The 15,045-nt window shown below is 40.1% G+C and overlaps 1 protein-coding gene across 1 annotated transcript in view; it reads left to right on the forward strand.

Annotated features, from left to right (window-relative positions):
- The window catches only part of cacnb4a (calcium channel, voltage-dependent, beta 4a subunit), a 238,044-nt gene that overhangs the window by 215,735 nt on the left and 7,264 nt on the right, over positions 1 to 15,045 (forward strand). The window contains exons 10-12 of the mRNA XM_060827815.1: positions 1,760 to 1,911; positions 7,124 to 7,219; positions 13,900 to 14,085. Of these exons, the coding sequence (XP_060683798.1) occupies positions 1,760 to 1,911; positions 7,124 to 7,219; positions 13,900 to 14,085 (434 nt within the window). The remainder of the gene's footprint in view (positions 1 to 1,759; positions 1,912 to 7,123; positions 7,220 to 13,899; positions 14,086 to 15,045) is intronic.

Raw genomic sequence — 15,045 nt, forward strand, 5'->3', positions numbered from 1 at the left:
TCTATCTCTACAACACCTTCCCACAGTATACCGTGTCTCTAAGTCCCCTTTGTATGCAAAAATCTACAGATTGCTGCCTTGGGATTACTTAGTGACTGAACATTCACAGTCCTCTGAGATAGCCAATTCCAGTGATTCACAGAATATAGGAATTGGGACGTCATGTTGAGGTTCTACAGGACATTGTTGAGGCCTCTTCTGGAGTATTGTGTGTAGTTTTGGTCATCCTATTATTGAAAGGCTATTATTACATTGGGTAAAAAGTGAGGTCTGCAGATGCTGGAGATCAGAGCTGAAAATGTGTTGCTGGTTAAAGCACAGCAGGTCAGGCAGCATCCAAGGAACAGGAAATTCAATGTTTCGGGCCAGAGCCCTTCATCAGCCCTTCATTCATTCCTGATGAAGGGCTCTGGCCTGAAACGTCAAATTTCCTGTTCCTTGGATGCTGACTGACCTGCTGTGCTTTAACCAGCAACACATTTTCAGCTACTATTACACTGGAGAGGGTTCAGAAAGATTTACCAGGATATTGCCAGGAATGGAAGTTTTGAGGTATAAAAATAGACTTGAAAAACTAAGATGTTGCTCACTGGATTCTAGGAGGTTGAGGGGTGACCTTATTGAGGTTTATAAAATCTTGAGAGGCATAGACAAGGAGAATAGCAAGGGTCTTTTTGCTAGTTCGAAACTAGGGGTCATATTTTTAAGGTGAGAGGAGAAAGGTCTATGAAAGACATGAGGGGCAACTTTTTTACTAAGTTTATGTTTGAAATTAACTGCCAGAGAAAGCAATCAGAGAAAGGTACAGTTACAACATTTAAAAGAGATTTGGATAAGTTCATGAATAGGAAAGATTTGAAGGGCAGGTGGGACTAGTTTGGTTTGAAAACATGGTAGGTGTGGACTGGTTGGACCAAAGTATCTGTTTCTATGCTGTATGCATCTATAACTCTGAATGGAGAAATTTTTTTTCAGTTCACTCCTAAATGATGGATTCTTTGTTCTGAAACTGTGGCTCTGTTTTCTAGATTCCCCACCAGAGCAAACATTTGCCAGCGTCAGCTGTGTTATGAAGAAACATTGGACCTGAAGCATTAACTCTGATTTCAGTCCACAGATGCTGCTAGACATGCTGAGATTTTCCAGCATTTTCTGTTTTTGTTTCTGATTTCCAGCATCCGCAGTTCTTACAGTTTTACATCTTTCCTACGGTCACTGGATTAAAGTTAGACACAGTACTGCAGATGGATCTGCACCAGAGCCCTGTTTATTCTGGTGCATTCCAGCACAATCTCACTAAAGGTGATGTCTAAGAGAGATATGGACAGTCAAGAATAGACAGTATTCTCAATTTTTTGAAAAAAAAGTATAAATTGATGATTAATTAGATCTGTAGACCTGTTCAATTAACCTTTTAGGTATCAGATTTGAAAAATGAAAATAAACAATCTACTTAAGACAGGACAAAATGAAGGGAATAATAATGTTGTGAGGTCTTGATGAATATCAACAGGTAAAGAAGAGTCATGCACATAACCCACAATTACAACACAGCAGCTAATGGAGTTAGCCGAAAAAGCTTAGTTTCATGAGAAAGTTGAGAATTGGTAAACATTGCTAAATGCTGCAGACAATCTGATGCTCCTATTTTCTTCTTTGTGCCCTTTCATGAACTATAAAAGCTACACTAAATAATGACTATTCCTTGATAACTTCTAATAAACTATATCTGTTTGTTTTCTCATTTTTTGTTCAATAGCTGAAGTACAGAGTGAAATTGAAAGAATCTTTGAATTGGCCAGAACTTTACAGTTGGTCGTTTTAGATGCGGACACCATTAATCATCCTGCCCAGCTCATCAAGACTTCCCTAGCACCAATCATTGTTCATGTCAAAGTTTCTTCTCCAAAGGTAAAATTAACTCTTCATACATTTATATAGCAAGTGTGAGTTTAAAATATTTAGATCTACCTTATATATTTTGCCTCCCTTAAGTGCAACAGCAATTTTTTTTAATTCTCCTTTTGCAGTTCCAAATCTAGTAAGTTTTGGATTCAATGGAGATCACAGTGAAAACTATCCAGTGGCTCATGTTGTACTGAGCACAAAGGTAGATAGTTGTCATTCAAAGTAATCACTGCAGGAGTTCCTCAGGCGAATGACTTCAGCTAAACCATTTGCAGGTGCTTCGTCAATGACTCTTTTCTGACCCTTCCGTCAGAAGTAGGATGGTCACTGATTGCAAAATTCTCAGAACTCTTTGCAACTCACCAGATACTGAAACAGCCCATCTCTATCTACAGCAGGACCTGTACAACGTTCAGGTTTGGGCTGATAATTGGCAACTAATATGTGTGTACACAAGTGAAAGTAAATAACCATCTCCAATAAGGCAAAATCTAACCAATTCCCCATGATATTCAATGACATTACCATCATTGCATCCCCCATTATTAACATCCTGGAGGTCACCATTGCATGCCAATTTTTGGTGATTCATTTACAAGGCCACCCTAATCCTTCTCTACTGCAGCATTCTGCAGTCTTTCTCCATTTCTACCTGTTAAAGTGGGCAACCTCTCATTTTCCCACATTAAACTCATAATGTTTTTGCTCACTTGCTTAAGTTATATTCTTTATATCCTCCTTTTCACTTGTTTTCCTGTCTATTTTTGGATCGTCAGCTAATTTGTCTATAATATTGTCAGTCCTTTAATCAAAATCATTAATGAAGATTGTAAACAGTTGAGACTCTTGCATTTATCCCTGTGGTACTTCACTCGGTCGCTGTTTGTCAGGTTAAAAATGACCCATTTTTCCTAACTCTTGTTTCCTATTAGTCAGCCAATCCTCTATCCATTCTAATATATTACCTCCAACAACGAGTTCTCATCTTGTGCAGTAACCTTTTAGAAACATAAAACATAGAAGAAGCTAGGAGCAGGAGGAGGCCATTCGACCATTCGAGCCTTCTCTGCCAATCCACATTCATAATCATGGCTGATTGTCCAACTCAATAGCCTGCTTTCTACCCATACCTTCCATCCCATTCACCCCAAGTGCAATATCTAGCAGTCCCTTGAATACATTCAATGTTTTGGCATCAACTACTTCCTGTGGTAATGAATCCCACAGATTCACCACTCTTTGGGCGAAGAAATATATCCTCATCTCCATTCTAAATGGTCCACTCCGAATCCTCAGACTGTGATACCTGATTCTGGACGCACATACCATCGCAAACATCCTCTCCGCATCTACCCTGTCTAGTCCTGTTAGAATTTTATAATCTATGAGATCCCTCCTCACTCGTCTGAACTTCAGTGAAAACAATCCTAAGCTAGTCAATCTCTCCTCATAGATCAGTCCTGCCATCGCCAGAGTCAGCCTGGTAACCCTTAGTTTGGTAAACCCTCACTGCACTCCCTTGAGCAAGAGCATCCTTCCTCAGAAAAGGAGACTAAAACTGCACACAATATTCTAGGTGTGGCCTCACCAAAGCCCAGTATAACTGCAACAACACATCCCTGATCCTGTACTCAAAACCTCTTAGAGTCATAGAGATGTACAGTGCAGAAACAGATTCTTCAGTCCAATTATCCATGCCGACCAGATATCCTAACCTAATCTAGTCCCATTTGCCAGCACTTGGTCCATAACCCTCTAAACCCCTCCTATTCATATACCATCCAGAAGCCTTTTAAATGTTACAATTGTACCAGATTCCACGACTTCCTCTGGCAGCCATTCCATACACGCACCAGGCTCTGCATGAAAAAATTGCCCCTTACGTCTCTTTTATATCTTTCCCCTCTCACCCTAAACATGTGCCTTCTAGTTCTAGACACCCCTACTCCAGGGAAAAGCTTTTGTTAATTTATCCTATCCATGCCCCTCATGACTTTATAGACCTCTATGAGGTCACCCCATAGCCTTTGACACTCCTGGGAAAACAGTCCCAGCCTATTCAGCCTCTTCCTATAGCTCAAATCCTCCAACTCTGGCAACATCCTTGTAAATGTTTTCGGAACACTTTCAAGTTTCACAACATCCTTCCGATAGGAAGGAGACCAGAAATGAATGCAATGCCAACAGTGACCCTCTTGCAATGAAGGCCAACATACTATTTGCCTTCTTTACCGCCTGCTGCACCTGCATATCTACCTTCAGTGACTGGTGCATAAGAACACCCAGGTCCCACTACACACCTCCACCTCCCAATTTATAGCCATTCGAGTAGTAATCTGCCTTCTTGCTTTTGTTTGCAAAGTGAATAATCTCACATTTAGGCAAAATTAAACTGCATCTACCATTGATTTGCCCACTCACCCAACCTGTCTAGACAATGCTGAAGCATCTCTGTATCTTGTCACAGTTCACCCTCCCACCTAACTTGGTATCATGTGCAAACTTTGAGTTGATCCATTTTGTTACCTCATCCAAATCATTAATAGACATTGTAATTAGCTGGAATCCTAGCACTGATCTCTGTGGCATCCCACCAGTTACTGCCTGCCAATTTGAAAATAACCCATTAATTCCTACTCCTTGTTTCCTCTCTGCCAACCAGTTTTCTATCCATTTCAATACACTTCCCCCAATCCCATGTGTTTAATTTTGCAATATAATCTCGTATGTAGGACTTTGTCAAATGCTTTCTGGTGATTTATCAAATATTGTTGGGGAACCTGAATATAGTATATCTACTGTTACATTCTCAAAGAATCTGTCAAACCTGATTTCCCTTTCACAAAATCATGGTGTCTCTGCCTTATTGTATCACGATTCTCAAAATGCTCTGCTACCATCTTCTTAACAATGGATTCTAGCATTTTCCCATTGATAACTGTTGGACTAATTGGTCTATACCTTACTACTTTCCATCCGCTCTTTCCTTGAACAGACGTGTCATATTTGTCATCTTGCAATCTGTTGGGATCTTTCCAGAATCTAGGGAACATTATAAGGTTATAGCAAATGCATGCCACTTCCTAGAAAACAGGTCAGTATTTAGTCCCAGTAAAAAATGAGGTCTGCAGATGCTGGAGATCACAGCTGCAAATGTGTTGCTGGTCAAAGCACAGCAGGTTAGGCAGCATCTCAGGAATAGAGAATTCGACGTTTCGAGCATAAGCCCTTCATCAGGAATAAGAGAGAGAGAGCCAAGCAGGCTGAGATAAAAGGTAGGGAGGAGGGACTAGGGGGAGGGGCGATGGAGGTGGGATAGGTGGAAGGAGGTCAAGGTGAGGGTGATAGGCCGGAGTGGGGTGGGGGCGGAGAGGTCAGGAAGAAGATTGCAGGTTAGGAGGGCGGTGCTGAGTTGAGGGAACCGACTGAGACAAGGTGGGGGGAGGGGAAATGAGGAAGCTGGAGAAATCTGAATTCATACCTTGTGGTTGGAGGGTTCCCAGGCGGAAGATGAGGCGCTCCTCCTCCAGCCGTCGTGTAGTTGTGTCCCATCCATTTTTCTTACCCTTTTTTCTGTAGAGATCATGATTGTTTTAAACTCCTCACTCACTGTTGCCTCCCTGTTTTTCTATTTTGTTAGGATGCTTTTTTTGTGTCTCCACAATGGAGGCAGATACAAAACATTTGTTTAAAGTCTCTGTTATCTCCTTATTTCTCATTATTAATTCCCCAGTTTCATTTTGTGTTCACCTTCATTAGTCCATTCTTTTTAATAAACTTGTAGAAGCTTTTGCTATTGTTATGCTTGGTGAGTTTTCTCTCATATTCAATTACTTGTTTTATTTTCATCACTCTTTCCTGGTTTGTAAAATTATGCCAATCTTCAGGACTACCCCTAATCTTTGCAGCATTGTACATGGTTTCTCCAAATTTGATACCAGCTTTGTCCAACAGTTCCTCCTTGTATATTTGGTATACTGATATATATATTTTAAAAAAGTTCCTTAAGGACTTTTTAAAAAAATCTAACAAATGAAATAGTAACGGAAAATATATTGGAAAAGTTCAAAATACTTTAACATGTCTAATTATCAGGGTCTGGATGTCAAATGTTGTTCTTCTCTGGGAGGTGTCTAGATTCTGAAACATTCATAATGGTTTAATTCAAATAAATGTCTTGCTGTGCCTCTTCTGAGAGCAATAAAGACTCAACCGCATTTGATGTCCTTAGTTAAGAACCAGTCTACTGGAATGATAGGCTGAATGACATTTCCCTATCTCTGATATTCTTTGTTTCTTGACATTTCCCTATCTCTTTGATATTCTTTGTTTCTTATAGACACCAGAATAAAGGCTGATAACTCTTTGTTACTACTTCAAATGCTCCATCTAGCATTTAATGTGCAGTTGTACCCTGTCACTTAGTCGTCAATGAGCACATCTCTTTACAGACTGATCTATCAGCACTGCAGCCTCTTATTATATTAGTAATTTATTGCGTCAAAAAATTATATACAAATCCATGTGTTACTATTTGCTCCCACCTAACAGGGAAAGAAACCCAAAATTGAGGGCTCTGACTCTGGTCCCCTGAAAGTCTCTCCATAAAACTGGAGCCCATTGTTCGAGGTAGCATTCATAACTTCATCAATAAACATTTACCTATTTAGGTACCTGCACCTCTGACTGCCATGATGTGATGGTGGAGTCAGTGGTTTCAGCCTGCCCTGGTGATATATTGGTCAGGCCACTCAACTGAGCATAACTAATTGATTGGTTCCCTTTGATTACTGTAGCCAGGTGAAAAACATTGTCACAGTGCACAAAGTAATTGTTTGCTGCCTGTGTTTGCTTCTTGCATTCAACATATGTTACTTATAAACATAGATTTTGATAATTTTGGCTCCAGCATGTTCAACAATATGTCTCTTTCAGCCTCTAAGCAGTGATCCCACTCAATTCCTGTCTCACTGTCTGGACACTCACTGCTGTATCAGGATTCTGTCCAATGCATTGACCAGGCTTTGGGCCAAGGAACGGTGCGGGATGAAAATACAAATGAAGTGATCTGTGTCTTTATATCTATGTGAGAGAAGGTCACTACTGAAGAGCATTTCTGCCTAAGATTTATTAGCTCTCCAAATTCCAATAGCCAGAGTTTCAATGTTATGAGCAGTTATTACTTTGATTGAAAATTTTGTTTTGTTTTCACCAGGTGCTGCAGAGGTTGATAAAGTCCAGGGGAAAGTCGCAGAGTAAAAACCTCAATGTCCAGTTGGTAGCAGCCGATAAACTGGCCCAATGCCCTCCAGTATGTAATAATTCAACAATTGTTCTCATTCCAGTCTGACAAGTTAAAAACATTGTCACAATGCACAGAGTAGCTGTTTGCTGCGTGTGCTTGCCTCTTGCAGTCAACATATGTCATTTGTAAGTGTAGGTTTTGGTAATTTTGGCTCCAGCATGTTAAACAATACTTACCTTTCAAGATAAAATTTGAGCTTTCCCGCAGATGAATAGGTTCCAGCATTTTACTTAGTTCAAATTATTTTTCCTTCGAAGAAAATTAAGTTGGCATCTATGATTCAAAGTTTCTGTACTGGTTGCAAATAATGGCATCAACTTCAATTTATATTTCATCTTTAATAAAAGCTCGTCTCCTATTCACAATTCTCAGGAATCTATTCCAAACAACATAAGGCAAAATGAATGCTATAACAGCTTCTTCAAAAAAATAGGTGTCACAGAGTGTCGCAAAGAAAGAATCAGAGATTGAGGAGTTTAGGGAAGGAATTCTAGAGGTTTGGCAGGTAAAGCTTGCTGTCAATTAAAATCAGGGATGTTAAGAGACCAAAATCAAAGGAGCACTGATACCTTGGATTTCGATAGGGCTCAAGGCGATGACAGTATTAGGGAGGTGGTGAATCTATGCAAGTATTTAAAGCAAGCAGGAGAATTTTGAATTGAAATGTTGCTTAACAGACGGCTAGTGGAGGTAAGTGACCACAGAGATAGTTGGTGAATGAGGCTCGGTGTTAAGTTGTAATATAGGTGTTAGAGTTTTGGGTGAGTCTTGACTGTTCCTTCTCCATTGCTGGGTCAAAATTCTGGAACTCCCTTCTGAACAACACTGTGGGTGTCCTCCACCCAAAGAATTGCAACAGTTTAAGAAGGCAGCTCACCATCACCTTCTCGAGGACATTTAGTAATGGGCAGTAAATGTTAGCCTAGCCAGTGACATGCTATATCACATGTGCAATTTTTTTTAGATTGGAAAAATCCACATTCGGAGTTCCGGGAAAAGATGATGACAGGTTTGGGAGGCAACAACACGTTGAACAATTTGAAAAGGGCAGGGAGTTTGAAAATGAGGTGGTACTTCGCAAACCCAAATGTATCAAGGGGTGGTTTTTTTTGACCAAAGGAATAGCAATGCCAGATTTACAGCAGAGGGTAGACAAGATCTGAGCAGGGAGTTTAAACTATGCCTGCTAATATGGGAGCCAGGAATGGAAATTGGGTGGTCCGCTGTGTAGTGGAAATAGGTCAAGGGAACAGGAATGGACAAGATGGATTTAGAAGGGCTCATGAAAGAAAACTGGAGAGAACATAAAGAGGAAATAGAGTTCAGAGCTAGGGCAGAGGGAAAAACTGCGGAAGATTTTTGATTCACTCGGTGTCAGCAAGAAAGACAGAGAGAATCAGGGAAAGCAGCTGATCAGATTGTCTTAATCCTAGTGGGACAAAAGCTTGGCATTCTTGGCATCCAGGAAGATCCTAGAATAATGAACATGTTTGGCTGATGAGCAAATGTTATAGGTGGACCAGGAGTTAAAAATCTTAAGATTCCACACGACCACTCATGAAATGCATTCACATAGCTCATAGTGAAGATGTAGCCATTTTGTATTTATTTAAATGAAGAAAAGACATCACAGCCCAATGGAGTAATAAATTTCCCCACATCTGCTGCCAAAATCCTTTTACATTCCCATATTTCTTTCAACTCCAGTCTCAATGACTCCGGTTTTCTCCTTGCTGGCCAACTGTCCCACATCCTTCATTAAACACCAGTTTATCAAAATATATTGTGCTAATCACATGTAATCCTGCAGCAAATTGTGCCCTCCCAACCACCATCTGACTATCCCTATTCTCACCGATATTCTTTATATTGACTTTTGCTTCCCCGATGCCTAAAACTTAAACTTCCTGCACTCCAAGGCTTCTTTTTCTCATATTTTCGTAACCTTAGCAACTAACCATTGCCTCCCTGCAATTCAACTTGTATGCCACTAGTCTCATGTATACATCCACTAGCTGACAACGACTCAATCTCTACCATCTCCTCATTAAGCCCTTCTCAACTCCCTTTCAACTTTAAAATACTCCTGAAAAAACATGTTATTTGACCTAGCTTTTAATCTCTTCTCCAGACATCTCATTCTCTCATTCTTTGGCTTTCTTTAGAGTCATAGAGAACTACAGCACAGAAAAAAACCTTCAGCCCATCACACATGCATCAGTTAAAGCAACCACTGAACGGTTCTAATCATATTTTCTAGCACTTAGCCCATAGCTTTCTATTAGAGTGGTGTTGGAAAAGCACATAGCTTTCTATGCCTTGGAATCACAAGTACACATCTAAATATTTCTTAAATGGTTTTGTCACATCTCAGTGTTGTATTTAGCTATCTCTCTTTTATGTAAAATGACCTAATAAAAAAAATCAGCATGCAGTTCATGAAATTAATAGAAAAAGTAGAAAACAAACTAGGCAGTTTGCCCAACCAGTTTAAATTGGGATCTATTCCTAACATGAGCCTCAACATACCCTTCTATTTCTTTCCTCTCTTATTTGTTCAGCTTCTCCTCAGATACAGCTCTATTATTTTCAAATGTCCTCAGTTGCTTCCTGTAGTAACATATTCTCTATTATAATCACTATCTTGGCAGAGGCTTCTCCTGGATTCATATCAGAGTTTGTTGTATTTTGGCCTGAAATGGTTAATACCTGATTGGGAAACACCTGCAGTGATGATCACGCAGAGACTTGGTCAGGATAAAGAAGGCACTAGTAGGTGATAGACCTGGGTCCAACACGCTCCTGACAGTGTCTGTAGTAATGTTCGTCATAATCACATAATCTGTAAATAGTTGCAGCATCTTGTCTATCAACAAGGCACTTCTACTTGGAACAGAAAAGTAAATATTTGAATGACAAACCACTTCAGGCTCGAAGGAGCCTAAGCACAACATGGTTGAAATGTTGGGATGCTATCACAACATAGTGGGCAGCAGTGATGCGCGCTATTTCAAAATGGTGCCAACTTGGAAAACATCCAGTCCATGGTGGTGCAATGACCAACAAGTCATGATTGGTTTAGCCAAATTCGCCAAGAACAAATGAGTGACAAAATATCCACCAACATCTGCTGATATCACATTGAGAGTTGACCCATGTCAGGCCATGAAAATGTATATCGAACACTAAACATTTTGCCATTGTTGTTGATAACGCGCTAATGTATGGTGATTGATTGGCCATCCCAACTTTATTTAAAGCATTCAACCTGGGGAAGTTTCACCATTGAAACTTAGGGAAATCACCAAGTGCTGGACCAGAACTTTGTTGGTTGTGTGGTGGCCTGGCATCTCCAGGAATTGAGGAACTTATTACCAATTGTCAGATGTGTTCCATCCATGGGGTAGAATGACTGGATCCCTTAATACCTCACAGATTCCCTACCAAACCTTGAAGTTGTGAGGATGGGTTTGTTTGTCTTTTTACAGAAAGACTTAGCACATCGTCATTGGTTATCTTTCTGATGGATTGAGGTTAAGAAGTTACACAATGCGGCCACAGAAGTACTTCTGTGTCTTGCATGAAACTTATGCACCAGCCAGCATCCCTGATATGGTCATTTCATACAATAGGCCACAATTTGTGGATCAGTATTTCAGCTACTTTGCAGCCAGTTCTGGATGTAAGCACATGACAAGCAGTATCCACAATCTAATTCATGCAACAAGAAGAATTCCAATTTCTGCACAGCACTGTTAGATTGGAGGTTCTTCCTGCACGCAGAGCTACTGATGAGCAGAGAGCTGAGGACTAGGCTATTGTGTATGAAATTGTTCCCATGTTTTCATGATTTTGAATGAATGAACGTATGATTTTATTGTCACTGTATTTGGAAAAATACATTGAAAAATATTTTGTCACCATAATGCAGCTCCATTTTGGATTACGGAATGAGTAAAAATAAATTACTCAAATAAAGCTTCATCTTCTGTTCAATTGACAAAGAAAAGGCATAAAAGTAAGAAATAGTGTCCAACTTTACATGTCATTCTTGTTAAACTTGGCTCTTAAAGTCTCTGGGGTTTCTGAAAGGTTCTGGATTAGTGGTGCTGGAAGAGCACAACAGTTCAGGCAGCATCCAAAGTGCATTCTTGATGAAGGGCTTTTGCCCGAAACGTCGATTTTGCTGTACTTTGGATGCTGCCTGAACTGCTGTGCTCTTCCAGCACCACTAATCCAGAATCTGGTTTCCAGCATCTGCAGTCATTGTTTTTACCTTTCTGAAAGGTGTTCCGGTCTCCGGGTTGTAATGAAACCCCATTCAGGGACCAGCCAATACCCCAGGGGTCCTCAGCTCTGCTGCTGCCACCTTGCCATCATCACTCGGAGCCCCAAACTGGGCCCACCATTCAGTCAAAGCTGCAAGCACCACCTTGACATCTTTGCAATGAGTCCTGCTCCAGCCTCCTCCATGATGACACCTCCTTCGCTGCCAACAAGAAGATGATGAGGCAAAAGAAAGAAGACAAAAAGAAAAGAGAAAGAAGTATGCAGCTGACCTGGAATGGACGGGCCCAGGAGCCCAATGTTACCTACCTCGCCAGCACTGCCATCTTGTTAAGGGTATATGATAAAGAGAAATCCTATTTCATATCACAATGAATGCTAACGTGAACAATCTGCCAGACATAGGAAATGGGAAACAGGTGTGGAGCAGGGATTTCAACAGAACTGGTGCGATTCTCCATGGAGATGTGAAACAATGGAGATGGTACATTGTCTGTACTGCTGAAGGGACAGTGTGAAGGAATAACAGGAAATTCACCCTATTACAGTTGAACCCATTCACAGACTATTTATTGGGATGAACTGAACAGTGAACCTGGGAATAAAGGGAAACCACAGACCTAAGATTACCTTGAAGACAATCCAATTCAATTGCCTTTTACCCCACAAACTACTATTCTTCCATGACCAAAGAGGATCCATTCGGCGAGAATAGTGAAACCTCTGAAATGTCTGAGTTTGTGAAGCAGAAATTTGGGAGGTAGGATAGACTTTGGAAGAGATGTTGTATGCTTTACTGTGGGCTAATGCTTTACTGCGTTCTGATTGTGATAATGTCACAGGGACTTAGTCAGACTAAAGAAGGAGTTTGTCAGAAATAGATCTGGCGCGCCTGACAGTCTTTGTCGTAATGTAGATCGTATTCATATAACCTATAAATAGTTGCAGTTATGCAATAAAATTCTTAGCTTACTCAACAGAACTCTTCTACTTAGTCCAGACAGTTTGATGTTCCAGTGCAGACTAGACCACTCCAAATTTGAATGAACTTGTATAAAACAGATGAATTTTGGATGATCATATGTTCATGGTTCCTAGTTTCAGGCTCCCAGCCTCTCCACCCCTAAAATGGTGGAAAGGTCTCCTCTACTTATCCCCTACAAACAACATCCAAACTTTTAAATACCTCTAGGTGGTCTTCTCAGCTTTGTGTTCACTGGAGAAAGGAAGCGCACTCTGAAAGAACCATAGAATCCCTACAGCACAAAAAGAGGCAATTCAGCCCATCAGGTCTGCACAGACCCACTGCTGAGATTCCACTCATACCCAATGCCTACATTTACCATGGCTAATCCACCTAGTCTGCATTCCTGATGAAGGGCTTATGCCCGAAATGTCAACTCTCCTGTTCCTCAGATGTTGGTTGACCTGCTGCTTTTCCAGAGTCACACATTTCGACTCTGATCTCCAGCATCTGCAGCCTCACTTTCTCCTAGTCTACACATCCCCAGTCACTACAGAAATTTTGCATGGCCAATCTCCTAACGGGCAAATCTTTGGACTGTGGGAGGAAACTCACGCAGACCCAGGGAGAACTCCACACAGACAGTCACCAGAGGTTGGAATCAAACCTGGGACCTTGGCGCTATAAAGCAGCAGCACTGACCATCATGCTAACCAAGTCTTTCATGTTAGTTGCAGCATCTCAGTGTAATTACTCACATTAAAAACTTTCTCATGACCTCCAATACCTCAATCTTTTATTTAGAATTGGAGATGAAAACTCTGCACTGTGGTTGCACCAGAGTTTTGAAATGCGCTAACCCATCCTCTGTGCCTTTCAGTTCTATTCCTCGAGTTAAGAAAATCTAGTGACTAATGTAATTTTTTTCTACTTTTTATGGCCTTGTTAATCTGCATCACTACTTGTAATAATATGAATTATTATTGATTTATTAATTACTACTTATTTAGGATCTTATTTTGAGCAGCCTGAATGCATTATATTTATATTGGGCAACCAAACTCCAATTGGAAGTATAAAGACTAAAAATGTTAAAATTTCAAAATTTAACCCATTAAATTAAATCATGTTGAATCTTGGACATGGCAAATTTTCTGAACCCTTTAGATCAGAGCATCATTGATCTTGCAGCACAGAAAATGGCCATTTGGCTCATTGCATTGTGTATACTTCACCTTATCCACTAATTGCCATGAACAATTTCACAAAAGGTCTGTTTTGTAAAATAATAACATACTGTCTGATCTGTTAAATTTGGAGTTTGTTTTGTAAGGTTTTAAACTGTAATTTACTTTAAAATATAATTCTTGTTTAGAAAATGTTTATTTGTGTCTTTAAAAATGTTGATTTTATTATTTTTTGTTCAATTTGACAGGAAATGTTTGACGTTATCCTGGATGAAAATCAGTTGGAGGATGCATGTGAGCATTTGGCAGAATACCTTGAAACATATTGGCGTGCGACGCACACTCCCAGCAGCGCACCACTGAATCCATTGCTGGGCCGAAACCTAGGTAGTACCGCACTGTCAACATATCCTTCAGCTATCTCTGGGTTGCAGGTATGAACACAAACAATGTGATTACCTGTGGAAGTAATGGGACGAAGTAAGCCATGACCCTTATTTCAACACAAATATCTGAACACCTCAGACACTTGTACCAAGGTGGACAAATGTTAAATTGTTTACCATAATTAGGACATTCCTCAAGCTATGGGTGTAGTTAAAATCCATGCGTAGATAAGAAATTTCTATCATCTAAATGCTTTGTAACATGCTTGCATGGTGGTGTATCTACAAGTGTCACATTTATTTCCAAACTCCTTCAAAGCTTGCCATGAGCAAATCTTACATCACAGAAGGAGGTCAGAAGGCCAATTGTGCGTGTATTTCATGTCAGCATATCTAAACGAAACTTAAAACAAAATAAAGAATCATTGGTGGATGATTTTTTCGAGCGCTTGTGTGAAGAAACACATTGATCTTTTGGCTTGACCTAAGACATGTGTTAACTGATTAACATGGATTTGGTCAATACTTACAGTATCCCAATCAGAGGTGATGTGCTGTTAATGGCATAGACCTGTGCCATTTGTACTGGAATTGCTTGGTCATAAATTGATGACTTTGATGAATATTTGGCATGCAGACTGACCTCTTCAAATCTTCATAAAAGCTCATGCCAGATTTCTGAGTTACATTTAAATAGCATTTGTGAACAGACTGTACCGAATGGTGAAGCTACAAAGCAGCACACTCTGCTGTACAGGTTCCAACTTTTTGGCATAGTACAGGCACACGACTCCTGAGGCTACAGTTACATCACAGCTTACCAATTTATTCATTGAATCCTACCTCAGTGGAAAGAAAAAAGCAGTCAGTCTTATTTGGTTTAACAACAATTTATGTTGCATCTTTAACATTAGAAATGTCCAAGATGATTAATAAAACATTGTAAAACTAAACTTAACACAAACTGTCATAAGGAGACAGAGGTCAGGAAATCAAAAGTTGGGTTAG

Source organism: Hemiscyllium ocellatum, chromosome 7, assembly GCF_020745735.1.
Source record: "Hemiscyllium ocellatum isolate sHemOce1 chromosome 7, sHemOce1.pat.X.cur, whole genome shotgun sequence".
Lineage (NCBI taxonomy): Eukaryota > Metazoa > Chordata > Chondrichthyes > Orectolobiformes > Hemiscylliidae > Hemiscyllium > Hemiscyllium ocellatum.